This window comes from Sceloporus undulatus, chromosome 2 (assembly GCF_019175285.1).
Source record: "Sceloporus undulatus isolate JIND9_A2432 ecotype Alabama chromosome 2, SceUnd_v1.1, whole genome shotgun sequence".
In the NCBI taxonomy this organism is placed as follows: Eukaryota; Metazoa; Chordata; class Lepidosauria; order Squamata; family Phrynosomatidae; genus Sceloporus; species Sceloporus undulatus.
Genome location: NC_056523.1, coordinates 210300900 through 210315477, shown reverse-complemented (window position 1 = coordinate 210315477; position 14578 = coordinate 210300900). Strand labels below are relative to the sequence as shown.

The following is a 14578-nucleotide window of genomic DNA, read 5'->3' as shown; positions in this document are numbered from 1 at the left end:
TAAAGTGAAACTATCTCCCAGGGCCTTCTAAATCCAACTAAATAAACATTTTTATGCCCCTTGACATCATTTGACCATGATGCAAACAAATTCAAAACCCATCTGTCAGGGAGCGGAGGCATGGTCTTATCTCTCTCTGCCTACCTGTGTTAATATCTCTGTTCTTGATCTTTCTATTCTTCACCTTTTATTTTCTGGCCCTGTCTGTCTGTCATGCCTCAGCCACTTCTTCAACATAATTCTCTCTCTCTCTCTCTCTCTCTCTGCACAGACCTCCCTGACTCTTCTGTACATTACTACAGCTGATTCCTCATCACATCCTAGAGGTTGGAAGTGTTATCTTACTACAGCTCCAGGAATCCCCCACACAGCATGCTCACTGGGAACTGTTATCCAAAAGAGCAACTTTTCCAAGCTCTGCCCTGTATTATCCAGTTTTTGCTAGAAAACCAAAATAACTTTTATATATATATATGTATAATCTGACTAACAAAAAGGAAGAATTGAGATGAAAAGAAAAGCATGCCTCTTTCTCATTGTAATTTACAGTGTGTTTCCATTTACAAATTGGTCCATATACCTCAAAGACCTGCTAATGTACTGCCTTATATTATTAAGGTTAGTGGAGATAGATGTTTGCTCTTACTGTGCTAATAGGCCAACCAATGGGAGCAGGTCATATGAATGAACATTTTTTGAAAAAAAAGTTTCACTTTTGTAGCAGAAACTACAGAATTTACTTGGAGACAGGAAAAATAATTTTAGGCTTAGATATAAGCAGGAATATGGTAGTTCTTAGTTAAATGGTACTTGTTTCTTTACTCCTAGTTTAGGTTTTCTACATGGATTTTTCCAATATGGTAATAATATATTGTGGTAGTTTTGGAAGAAGTCTAACATATGCTGCTATTTTCACATACCATAGCATCTATCTGATTTTTAACCTTTGACCTCTAGGGCAGTAGCTTTACAGCAAGAAAGATGAAAATGTCCTTCCAGATGTTGGACAACAACACTCAACAGCATAGGAGAAATCCTGGAAATTGCAGTTCTGTAACATCTGGAGGGCTACAGTTTGCTTACCTGAACTTTACAGTGCCAGACAGGAAGCCTGGTCCTAGAACAGCGATGGCAAACGTTTTAGAGACTGAATGTCCAAACTGCAACCAAAACCCACTCAAATATCACAAAGTGCCATGTTCCTCTGATTTTCTAGTAACAACTATGACAAACTCTGTGCTGAGGTGATGGCATGTGTGTCCACAGAGAGGGCTCTGAGTGCCACTTCTGGCACTCGTGCCATAGGTTCACCACCACTGTCCTAGAAGCTCCTCTAGGCAAGCCGAAGTGCTGTGTTTATTCCTTGGATGAAGGTGGTCAGGCAAAACAGTCAACAGCCCTAGGGAGAAGCAGGTGGACCAGGTCATGCTTTGACTTGAGTTCCTTGGGGAGGGTCGGAAATCAGAATATATATTTAATAGAGATATATAAATTAAAAATAAGGATGGTCATTAGCATCTCAGCATTGCTTGCGTCAGGCAAGAATACTTTTTTTTTTGTTCTCATAAAAATTACCTAAGATACCAAAAAGCACGAAAGTCTTAACTACCTACATTATGCTTTTGGTAGAAAGTAGTCTTGGAAAGACCTCTTCTGACCATTTGGATCATTGGTTCACAGCCTTTTTTAGTCATGGCCCACTCAGAATGTCTGAAGAAAGACAAGAACCCCTCTCAAAAATACACATCAATAAGTATATCATTTTACAAACTGTTTAATGACACTGGAAATCAATTGCCATTCCATAGACTAGTCTGGAATGAAACAATGACAATTAACATATGGAAAAGTTTTTATCTTAAAATTGATTGTGATGGGGGAATTGTATGTCAAAGTAATACTGAGGAGATCAATGAAAAAAGAACTTTCCCCCACCCAGTTCATGGGCCACATCTAGTCCATCCATGAACCCACACTTTAAAAAAAATCCTCTCTTGTTTAAGTTAAATATACACTAGGTTGAAATTAAGGAAAAGGTCATTCAAGTAGGTCCCCTGTTTAATTATTATATGATTAATGAATTATTGAAAGAAGGGAATTCTGCTTGAGTTATGTGAATGTTTGGTATTTTGTATTCTTAATTTTAGGAAAAGTAAATAATGTTTAGGTACAGTGGGCCCTTGGTATTTGGTTTTTGGTTTGGTTTTTGCAGGACATTTGCCCCCTGCCCCCATGGATTTCAAAATCTGTGGAGGTTTAATCTGTGGAATGAATTATACCATGTGGATAATATATATATCCATAGTCTGTGGCTATATAATGGTGTGGTAAAATGGTGTCCCTTATATGCAATGGCAAAATCAAGGTTGGCTTTTTGGATTTTATTTTATGTTGTTGTTGGAGTTGTTGGAGAAGAATACCATATTTTCAAGCCATGGATAGTTGAATCTGTGGATACAGAATCCATGTATACAGAGGGCTTACAGTACTGTATTCATTTGTAATTTCCTGTGACTGGTTGTTCTTTTAACATTTAGTTAGCATCTAATAAAATATCTGTCGGATGAATTGTAATCATCGCTATAGTTTGTTATTTTTAATTTTAATATACCAAACTATATAAGTATACTTATTGGGCAGCATTCCATTTATTTATATTTGTCAGATTGTTTACTGTCAGCATTTGAGGGCTAGGGGAGAAGAGAAAGCCCCCCAAACTGCGTTGCCCTCAGGTGAGCTCTCGGTAGCCCTGGGTTTGATTCAGCGCCACCTTCCTGGGGCATCACTTTGCCTGTTTTGCCCCTGGAAACTGGAAAGTCTATACAGTACTAGTGGTTACAGAGAAGCCCTTCATTCCTCTGTTTCCTTGTTAACAGGAAGGAAGAAAGAAGAAACAGCTGTGTCAGTAGATGAGAATTAGAATGTGGTTGTCTAAACTGCTTTGTGGTTGTCCCAGACGTCACAGGCATTAAGATTGGTGGCATTCCCAGCTGGTTGTACAGAGAACAAAGGCCTGGCTCAGCCATAGGGATAGGCTGGCACTGCCTACCCATCTCACCCATCCCATCCTGGCTTTACCAGCTGTATAAGGTGGAAGTAACACTTTATGAAGGAGCCAGAGGTATTGTCTATCTGCTGTGTAGAATGCCTTAGGGTAGCATTATCTCATTTTTTGGACTCAGTGTATGGCACATTGCCACAAACGCTAGCCGGCACTTTTTGAGAGTAAATAAGCTGCTAAGAGCAGATTCTGTTCTTTCACAGTCATTAGCACAAAGACGCCTGGCTATTATCTCATAGTTAGGTAGGCATTGTCTTATCACAATTGTTCATTAATGTTAGCTCAGCTAATCTGAAAATGGTCAACGTTAATCAAAGATAACCAGTCAGGGATCCTAATTCTAGTACCATGCAAAATAAATGAGGTTAAGAAAAAATGAAAAATGCCCTGCAGTAATATGGGGGACAGAGCCAGTTTGGTGTAGTGGTTTGAGTGTTGGACCATGACTCTGGAGTTTGATTCCATTCACTGGGTGACTTCAGTCCCAGACAGGGTTAGGGTTGTAACATGGAAGCGACTTGAAGGCACACAACGACAACAAAATGTGGGGGAACCGTTCACATATACTCTGTAAGTTACTATAAATAGAATCCAATTGTTGCAACATCTTACTGATGGTATCTGTGGGTAATTTTTCATTATGTAGGCTTTTAAAAAAATGTCTATTTGTGTATAAAACAACCATGCAAACAATAGGACACTATCTAAAGTTCTTTGAATGGGATACTATGGAAGGTTCTGCTTAGGTTTTTCATACTGAATAGGAATATGTCCAGATATAGTGATTGACTAAAGCACACAGAAATGGGCATATACAAGCAAATGGACTACTATGTGCTTACATGTGTGTATTGTGTGCCTTCAAATCTTTTCTAACTTATGGCAACCCTAAAGTGAACCTATCATGGGGTTTTGTTGGTAAGATTTGTTCAAAGGTTTGCAATTGCTTTTCCCTTGAGGCTGAGAGCATATGACTTGCCCAAGGTCACCCAGTGGCTGAGCAGGCATTGCACCATGATCTCCAGAGTTGTAATCCAGTGCTCAAACACTACACCATACTAGCTCAGAAGAGAAAGAAGGAAAAATATAATTGAGGTATAGCATATATCTGTGCTTGCGTATGAGAAAGTAATTTCCATTGAGTTAAATTGGACCTGCTCCTGAGTAAGTATGAATAAGACTGGAGTGTTTAATAAAATGCATTATGTGGGAGGCCTTGCTTGCAAAAAATAGACGCAGGAGTGGTTGGAGTTTCATAATGAAGCATAGCATGGTGTCCTGAACAGCTTTCATTCTGATGTCTTGGTTTTCAGACAAGATCGTGCATTGTGTGGTTATTTGTTTAACATATTACTTCCTCCATCTAAAAAATCAGTTCCTAGTGGATGTGTGAACTTGGAACCAAGAATGTGTTCTGAAGCCTAGTTTTAATTCCAGTGTTTTAGTGTTCAACATTACAGTCAGGCAAACAGAAAGGTGAACAGACCAGTTGAAGTCACAGTTCTCTCGGTCAAGAAAAATAAGCTGTAACAAACTGAAAGCAGTCGTAGTTGGACTTCCTCATAGCATAGGAACCATAGGGCTAGTTTCTCTGCAATGGACAAACCTAAGCAAACAGTGTTTTCTATGAAGTACATTGTACACCAAAGGCTTATAAAGTCACCTGGAGTACATGTTCTTAGAATTAATTAGCTTGATTTGAAGAAGATGGGCAATACCTGGATGACAGGACTATCAACAAATGTGAGCTGTTTGGATAGGATAGGAGGAGAACGTTTAAGATCAGGCTGTCCCTGGATTTCTAGAACAAATGAAAGGTGAGAACAATGTAGACTGCAGTTGGCTTGCTTGAGTAATTCATTATTTCTTTCATTCTGGGGATACCTGAATAGTGAACATGAGCTGCCTTGGGCCTCCAGAGCACTTTTATCTGTGTCAAAGGAAATATGGCAGGGAAATGTGGCAGGGTGGTTCAGCATATTTGTAAAGGGTGACAAGTTGATTACAGAGCTCAGTTTGCAAGGGTTAAATTGTCCCAGTCCCTGAAGAAATGTCCAGAGAACAGAATGGCCTCCAGAATACAGACAACTATAAACCTCCAGTATTTTTCCTGCTGGATGTCAAACTAAAAGTGCTAGTAATCATTCTTAGTACAATAGTTACCCCCTCCAGCACCTTGGTTATTTTTTTTTAAAAAAAAATCTGTAGGCAAAATTAGAACAAACCTTATCCCATTTCCCAATGATGTTAGATCAGTGTCCGCTGGTGTTATGGCTTCTTGTTTGGAACTCTTGCCTTCGAAAGCCATTCCTTTGGAAAAGAAGTCATAGGTATTGATACATACATTTAGGGACATCTTGTTTGCAAATTGACATGGTGTTGAAACCTACACTGCACACATTGGTTATGGCACACCAGTGAAGTTCCTTAATCTAAATCCTTATTTACCATCTGGATTGTTGCATGGCTATATCTTAGTTACATATGTACAGCCTGGATCTTGTGAAGGACATGAGTTCTATGGTGTTGTGAATCATTTTGAAGATACTGTTTGAGAGTTGGTAAGGCTTCTCTGCCACTGATAGCTTTTGGTATCTGGTGTGTGTGTCAAAGAGGAAATGTAGATATATAGGAAGGTGTTTTAAGCTAGGTTAGACTGTTTCTCCTCTCTGTCACAGTGTTTTAATGCTTGAGGAGGTTACTTTTGTCCAACTTCCTCATCCCTTAGTGGCTCAATTACCTGGGAAATTTTAGGAATTGTAGTCCAGAAAGTAACTTTTCCATGCTATATTCTCTAATTAGGCAAAGCTTGCCAGAATCTTTAGCAGAAGTAATTTTTATCACCTGTTATCTGAACGTTTTAACAGGAGATACCAGATAATAAAGATGGGAATTTGGTATGACAGTCAGGTGCTTTGCCACTGGAATAAGGTCTCTTTTTCTCTGTTAACTATATTGTTATGTAGGATAATGCAGTTTTTGGCAGTGAGTTCTCTTGTTTCCCATGCATTATCCCAAGAATCTTTTGACTTTTCCACCAGTATAACTCAATGGACTGATGGACACAAAGCCTAGGAGTATGAAATGAAATGAGATTCTGAATCATGAACCATTTCCTCATGATGTCTACAACATGCATCTTAATTATGGATTTGGTTCCTAACCATGTACATAAGAATATTTCGACTTGTACTTCTGCCCACCTGCTTCCAATGCTACATTTAAAAATGCCACACCCAGTCTTTAGGTTAACTAGCCCTAATGGTTTATTGTACATTTACTTTTACTTTTACTTATTTAATTATTGTTTGCCAAAGCTGTTCCCCAATATATCTTAGGGCAGGATACAAAAATAAACAACTCAATGCAAAATTGTATCAGTGGAGTGGTAAATTTGGACGACAGCTTCAGCAAGCAGGACTTCTATCTATCTATCTATCTATCTATCTATCTATCTATCTATCTATCTATCTAGAGTTGTCCCTCCTTGTTCACAGGCGATCTGTTCTGGACTCACACGTCCCCCACAAACGAGAAAAAAAGTGCATACTCAAGCCCCATTGACTATAATGGCGGTGCACTCCCCTACATTCCATTTGTCCCTCCTGGCTTCCCGTCTGGGGAAATTCAAAACCGTGAATGGGAAAACCAGGAAAGGGAAGGGACGAGTGTATATGCATATCTTGGTTGCCATTTTATGTACCTATGAACTGGAGATCTGACAGTCATACGCGGGCGCACCTTATGTGGCTTCCAGCATACGCTAAAGCCATGCCGGAAGAAGCGGCACCACGCCCCGGAAAGAGTAAAGATGCATGCATACACTGCCACAGGCATAAGCCCCTTTGGCTTTAATGGGGCTCAAGCATACGTGGAATTTCCCTTATGTGGGGGGCTCTGGAACGGATCTCCTGTATAAGGGAAGGGACCACTGTATCTTGGTGTAGGACAGTGGTAGTCAAACATTTTACACTTGGAACTCCAGTTTACATCTACATGCGGATGTCACCCACCCCACCCCCCACTGCAGTATATGAATAAAAATATTTTGTTTATTTAGTGTGCATATTTTCATTCACACATTCATGTATATTGATATTTTAACATTTTATAAGGAAATAACATTGTTTTATTTAAGTAAATATTTTACTCAGTGTATATATAAATTTTGCACATAAAAAGTTTGGGAAGAAGAGGAAAAGAAGGGACCAGGATCACCAAGTCTCACCCCCCCCCCCCTTGAGCTACTGTTGTACCGCCCTGGGGCTTCTGCCCCACTATTTAAGAACCACTGGTGTAAGATTTTGCTTTTGTTGAAGAATGTACTCATTTGTCCATTACCATCCCTAGAACTCTTTGGTTTTCTAATGCCATCCTTTAAGATGTTGGTTCCTAAACTTTAGTCCTCCAGGTGTTTTGGATTTCAGCTCCCTCCATTCCTGATCTTCAGACAAGTTGGCTGGGACTTCTGGGAGTTAAGGCCCAAAATAGCTGGAGGACCAAAGTTTGGGAACCGCTGCAAGAGTTTCCCTTTAAAGGCTGAAGGTTTTGTTTATTAATGAATAGCACAGAATCAACTATTGACACTTCAGCATCCCCTCGCTGTTATACATCATTTGGATTTAGCCATTCTCAAGAGTCAAATTCATTGTATTATTTTAAGCGTGAAAGTCCACTGGTTATTATTACTGGTTATTGGCATCATTAGGAAAGTTGATGGTATATAGGAGTGTATGCATGCAAATATCTGTAATGTCTTTTTTTAGCAATAAGATATTTTAAGCATAAGCTCATTTATACCTTAGAAAACTCCAGCCCATCACTGTGAAGCCACAAATTGTAGCTTGGTATTTTGTCATGTTCATAAGCTGCTTTTAACTGGCTCAACATCTGTCTACTTCCTCTCTTGCTGCTGGTCCTTCACCACATCAGACCTATCTGAGCAGATGGCCCCTGTGCACTAAGTGTTCTCTCAGGCTCAAGGTCAGTGCACCAGCTCTTGCTACTTTTCTGTTTATGGTAGCCACATCCTGACACCAATTTCCTCTTTCTCACTTTAGCCATAGCGCAAAGAGCTAATTGCCACTTCTTTGTAAAGATCCTGTAGTCTCCGACACATCTTTTGAATACTTCCAGACAATGTACCCAGAATGGATTATTGGTGGCCCAGACTGTACAGTCTGCCCTCCTTATCCACTGACTTTTTAGCCACGGATTCAAGCATCCACGGCTTGAAAATATTCAGAAAAAGCATACATTCCAAATAGCATTTGTATTTAATGGGACTAGAGCATCCATGGATTTTGTTATCTACAGAGGGTCCTGGAACCAAACCCCAGTGAATAACAAGGGCTCACTATTGCTTTTATGGGTCTTACAGGAAATTAAAACTGAGGACTGGTGCAGAAATAATGCTGGCTTCGTTGCCAATAGGATCAAACCAAATTTACATCAGTGCTTCTTCTGCCATTACCCTTGCCTAGACTTATATGTTCGTGTGTAATTATGATTCATGCTAGCCATAGTTGCACAATACATGGACATCTGGAACTTTAATTTGAAGTAGGCTTGGAAGCCATACTTAGGGAGAGAACTTAGTACGTGTTGTGCTTAAGTGTGACTAACACTGGTAAGTAAGAATGCAGAGAGATTTTGTAGCACCTTTGAGACTAACTGGAAGAAAGAAATTGGTAGCATGAGCTTTGTAGACTTAAGTCTATGAAAGTTCATGCTGCCAACTTCTTTCTTTCAGTTAGTCTCAAAGGTAGTGTAAGATTGCTCTACATACTGATTTTACAGACTAACACCACTTTATCTTTGAATTCTACTGGTAAGTAAGTGAGGTGGGGATTCTCTTCAAAGAGAGAAGAATGAATCCATTCCCAGGTCTGGTATGTTAATGGCCAGCTGGGCACATCTCTTCTGGACCTAATATGATTCAGGCCTAATGGTTACAGTTTAAAAACAACAGCAATAGAGTAGCTTTGTTAAACTTCAACAAAACGTAGTCTAAAGGCACACAGAAAAGAACTATACTTGCAATCTAGTGGTAGTGGTAGTGGTTGCAGTAGATGATTTTGCAGTAACAAACATTAGGTTGGTTTTAAATCAAGATTATTTAGGGAAATAAATAAATGCATGCCCTATGGTGTTTATGATACTTCATGAAGGCTTTGTAAGGTCTATAATTAACTGGCTGTTGAATCACATTGCTGCTTCAAAGTTAATTTTTGGGAAATTACTCTCTCTCCAGTACAGAGAGATGATTTGACCAACATAAGGGCCTTTTGGGTTGTATTAAGAGAACTTTGCTCAAATGTATGAAGAAAGCAAATCTGTGTATAGTTCATTTGGGCATATCTTTGGTGCATTCACATAACCAAGTTTCTCCCACTACAGAGAGGTTGGCACCATCTTGCCTTCGATTTTCTTCTTTGAACTTAAGGATTCGTCTTGGACTAGATCTTATGAAAATGCCCATCATCTTCCCTTTTTATAAGAAAATATTCTGCAATAAGAGGTTGGAGGATTGTAACCTGTATGGGCATGCATGTCTGCTATTGTAAATTACTAAGGAGGCAGTGCTTTGAAGCTTCAACCACTTCAAAAATGGTAATAATTTAAAAAAAAATGGGGGCCAGGATCCAGAGAACTACTTAGAATAATACAAAGGCAGTTGGGCTAGACAAGTGGAATTTTTGAGCCTTAGAATTGTTGACTCATCTCATCCCTTGAATCCTTTTCCATACTACTGCCTGCTATTGAAAGGTTGGTGTGCTTCAAAAGTAGGTAGCCTTCTGTCTTGCTCCAGTAAATGTAATGAGCTTTACCATCTAGAAGCAAAAAATTAAATAAATAATAAATAATTTTTAAAAAATAAATAGAATTATAAATTTAAAATAGTTCATGTGATGTATTTGGTTTTATTTGTGGTGGTTTCTGTATTCATCCACTCAGAATAGTTTTCTGTCCTTTGAAATTTCAGAACATTTCTCAGTTTTAAATTGTCACCAACCTAGATTTTAAAGTCAGAATGATTAAAAAAAAATGAACACTTTATGAGGCTTTGATGCATCTATATTGTGATTGCTAAATTTTGAGTTGTGTTGGCACAAAATTTGATTAACTATGTAGTATATGTTTTACTGCAGTATGCGGACTATCCCAGTTATAACCACTGGGAAATGGGGCAACTGCTCTTCTGTCATTATGGACAAACATGCCAATATTGTTTCCATATATCTCTCTTTCATGTGCATCTTGACAGCATATTAACATCTGTAGTCAAATTGGGTTCCCTTCTTCAGCTGACAGATGGGTCCCTCTGCTCTTTATTTCCCACAGACAAAGAAAAACGTAGACCTTGTGTTTTTTATTTCCTTGTTTACTTAAACCTATGCTAGATCTTGGGAGAGGCCCTCCCATCTTGGAATGTTTGAGCCATGACAAAAAGAGAAAACCAAAAGTAAAAAAGAGGATTTCATCTCTGATTTTTGTGAAGATTTGAAACTGAAGGCTACTGAGATGCACAACAATTATTGCTGACGGCTCCTATGAGGTTATTAAGCTTGTGCATGACTTGGGAGTGCTTTATTAATATTAAAAAAATAACCCCCTTCTTTTTTTGAGGGTAAAAAAAATAAATAAAAATATCCATCACAATCCTCTCTTTCACAGAGCCGGTTGAAACAAATGTGTGCGGTGCTAGGGCACATGTGCTTTTGGGCACCATTTCAAAGAGGGCTGCTCCAGGACCATTTTCCCCATTAGCACCTGGTGGTCACATTTAATCTGTTTTTCTAGAGCACAAATTGAATATTTGGGTGGTGTGTGTGTGTTTATATGTAGGCCAGCCAGAGTTAACACCCTTCAGACTTTGCGAAAAGTGCAAGCATATGGTGCCGACTGATGACAATTCTCACGTTGCTTTTTTTTTTTTTTTGGTTCACTTAAAGAGACTGGTTTTTACCTTGCAGAGGGATGTTTAATTTTTCCCCCCGCTTCTCTTTTCTTTTGTTGCCAGTCTGAGAACTTTTCCAACGAGAAGAAACCGTAGAAGGCTGGTTTTCTTTTTTTTGTATCACTTTGTTCCTGAAAGACTCCAGGGTATTTAAAGGAAGAGATGCTCCCTCCCTCCCCCTTCTCTCTTTCCTCTTGGTTTCCCTACACAATGGAGCTTTCAGAGAACCTCTCTCTCCAAAAGGAATGGCTTCAGCCTTTGTGTTGAAGGGTGTGCCTATTGGCAAGGCTTGCAGAGGCAGACAGCTTGGCTGGTGATTAACAAAGGTCATTAGACTTTGGAATCTGGCAGGCAGAGTCAGATGGTATGTCTTCTGTGCATAGGAGAATGACTCCCAAGAGCCCGAAGCATACTGGAGGGCTTTTCGCTCTTCCCTTGCCTTCCTATTCTTTCTCTTTGCCCTCGCTTCATCCTCTTCCTTCTCTACCACCATCACCATTATACAAAAGGTCACAGCTCTGCTTTTGTTCTTTGTGCCTACAAAGCAACCGTGGACAACTCTTATGCTTGGGGAAAAGGTTGCTGTTGCTGGACTAGTCTCCAGGATGGAGAAGGATCCTTCAGAGAGGATTATTTTGCCCATGGCTTTATTATGGGGAGAGGAAAGATGCTGGTTTAGCAGGATTCATTGGCATCTTCTGACAGCTCTTGTTTCCTGCAAAGACTGAAGCTTGAGAAGATCTGCTCCTCTCAGAGGCTGGTTCTTAGCATCAGTCTTAGAAGGAGGGAGAGAGGGAAGGAGAAAAGAGGGAGGGGGAGAAAGCCTCTTGTATGCTGGAGATGAGGCTGAGATAAGTGAAGCCATGTTGTCTGCTGGCTAGAAGCTCTGAGCCTCTCTCTCGCTCACTGAGTACATGACTTGTCTGAGCTAAAATGGCTGCACTCTCTCTCCCCTAAAGCTCAGAGGACTAGGGCAGCTTAGTGAGTCTTAAAGATCCAGTGACGCAGGAGTTCATATCTCTTGAAAGTGTGATAAACACATTCAGCAGAGCGGTGGCTTGATTGGCTCAGGCGAAAGGACTATGCTTGGTGGGAGGGAGGTCAGGAGGGTGGACAGGGAAAACTGGAAGATCTGCTGCTGCTGCTGCTGCTTCTGATGCTTCTTTTATCCCCTCCTCCTCCACCTCCTGCTTCTTCTTCTTCTCCTTCTTCTTCCTATGGAGTATTCTGAATTCAAGGGTTGTCTGCTGCACCATGGCAAGGGGGGTTGGAGGGTGGGTTTTGTTTTCAGGTCTAATGGACTGTGCTAAAGGAGACTGGTGGGGTGGGGCCTCACTAGTGTTCACTGCTGTAATTTGATCCAGAGCAGATAGCAACCTCTTCCACACAGTCTGGTCTGGTGCCTGCGCATAAAAGATTGAGTATCTCAATTGTTGTTAACTTTGTTAGCAGGCAAGGAGGCAGTGCCAGCGCTCATTCTTTCAATACAAGGAAGGCGACAGATGCACAGGAGAGGGGGAGCTTGGGGAAACAACAGTAGATGTGCCTTTATGCTCACTGTGGCCACAAAGAGTTGGAAGATCTATCTATCTATCTATCTATCTATCTATCTATCTATCTATCTATCTTCTGATGACAGGATCCTGAAAGCTGTGCCTTTCTTTGCTACTCTGATGCAGTAATGATTCAGTTTTGAGCCTTCTGTAGAAGTAACTTTATCTCACCACACAAGGAGAGAATGGAATTTTTATCAGGGCATATTTTGGCTGCCGTTCCATCTTTTGGACTTATGGAGCTCCTAGTCTGAATGTGACTAGTTTGAGTATGTAAGGATTCCTGTGATGCTGTAGTACAATTGCCTCCTTCTCCTTCTTTGCCTCTGCCTCCTTTTAAAACACTTTTATGAACTTCTTTCTACAGAATGTGGTTCACTTTCAACCTAGTCTATACTTACTCTCCTGGGTTATACAAACAACAGATTTCAACAGGTCATGTAGTGAACTTTCATACTTACCTTGAGCAATAGAATCATATGACCCATGAAACAGTAGCAAAAATGTAATTCCTATCATCCTCCTGAGAGATTCATATTGTATAATGCATGAAGGACTAGGTGCCATATTCAGTCAAACTGTAAAGAGGGAGATTTTTAAGAACTTGGTGTCAGAAGGACACTCAGTAACAAATCCAAAATATCAGAAGTTATAGACTGTAGATTGAGATAGCCAGGTTCAGTTGTTGGTTTTTTTTTGTAGCAGAACAATTGTTTGCACAGCGTGGTGATTAGAATAGCCCCTCCATGAGGCACAACCTCCAAAAGTTTTGGATTATGATTCCCATCATCCCATGCTACCTGGGGGTAATAAGAGTTGTTGTCTAACAAATTTGGAGGACGTTTCACTGTGGAAGGCAAGGCTGGAGTGTCCATGTGCAGATTTCTACTCAGCTCACTATGGCCTTGGGCCAATAGTATAGTTGCAACCAAGCCTACTTAACAAGTTTGTTTTTTAGTACCACCTGATGTCTATGGATATTTGAAGGAAGCCTGGGATAAAATTTCATAAGCAAACAATCTACCTCTGCTTTTAGGGAAGTGTCTGAGGAGAAAATCTTTTTTCAAATAATAGTTACATTGCATTTTATTGTTGATGACTTTTCTTCCCTATGCTTCCTTGTTCTTTGTTGGAGGTGGACTGTTTGTTGTTAACATGAGGGCAAGAGTCGGACAATGTTGGTGGGGGGTGAATGCCAGTTGCACCACTTCTGTGCACAGAGTAGCTATGAGTCACACACTTGAATTTCACCTTTGAGTGAAATTCCTGTTAGGAATGGATTGCTGCACAGTTTCACTGCTTTTTTTTGTGGAAGAAAGTGAATGTTTCTGATGCTGTTTTGGTTTTGCTCAGGACCAAATTTGTACGACTGTAACATTTTTACGAATCAGAAAGGCACATAGTAATGCAATATATTTTTTAAAGCCCATTAATAAAGAAGTTTCTGACAAGTTGTCTTTTCCCCTCATTTTCAGGATTTCCTGATGTAAGACTTACCCATAAGAACAATGGAGGTGCTGCAGTGTGATGGCTGTGATTTTCGAGCGCCATCCTATGAAGATCTCAAAGCTCATATTCAGGATGTTCATACGGCATTTCTGCAGCCCACAGATGTTGCTGAGGAAACTCCTAGCCAGTCAAGGTTTGGCTCCATGAACAGCACTGACCAGGCTGATGTGGAATATTCTTCTGTAAAAGATGAATTTGCAATTGCAGATGAGATAGCAGGTAAAAATTGTCTCTTTGAAATGTTGTTATTTTTTAAAGGTTTATTCCATTGCCACACTGTTAACACTACCGTATTTGTCTTGTTTACATCTTATGTTAGCGCATACAAGATAACACGAATTGCTTTGCAGAGGGACTTCTATCTCTATGGTGTTCATAGACAATACAGAATGACCATTTTCTGATTTCCATCTTTAAATCTTTGTCAAATGTATTACAATAGCCTATAAAATTGCATGAGTAGCATTCGGCTCTCATTTACTTTTTTTTTATTAC

The 14578-nt window shown here is 39.9% G+C and overlaps 1 protein-coding gene across 9 annotated transcripts in view; it reads left to right on the top strand.

The window, feature by feature from the left end:
• ZNF462 (zinc finger protein 462) overlaps nucleotides 1-14578 on the top strand; it is a 157401-nt gene that overhangs the window by 67796 nt on the left and 75027 nt on the right. For 8 of the 9 annotated variants that reach the window (XM_042448956.1, XM_042448957.1, XM_042448954.1 and 5 more), the window contains one exon: nucleotides 14050-14302. In XM_042448956.1, the coding sequence (XP_042304890.1) occupies nucleotides 14083-14302 (220 nt within the window). In that variant the 5' untranslated portion in view covers nucleotides 14050-14082. Of the gene's footprint in view, nucleotides 1-12324; nucleotides 12844-14049; nucleotides 14303-14578 lie in introns of those variants that run through there. The other variant, XM_042448955.1, reaches the window with a different exon arrangement.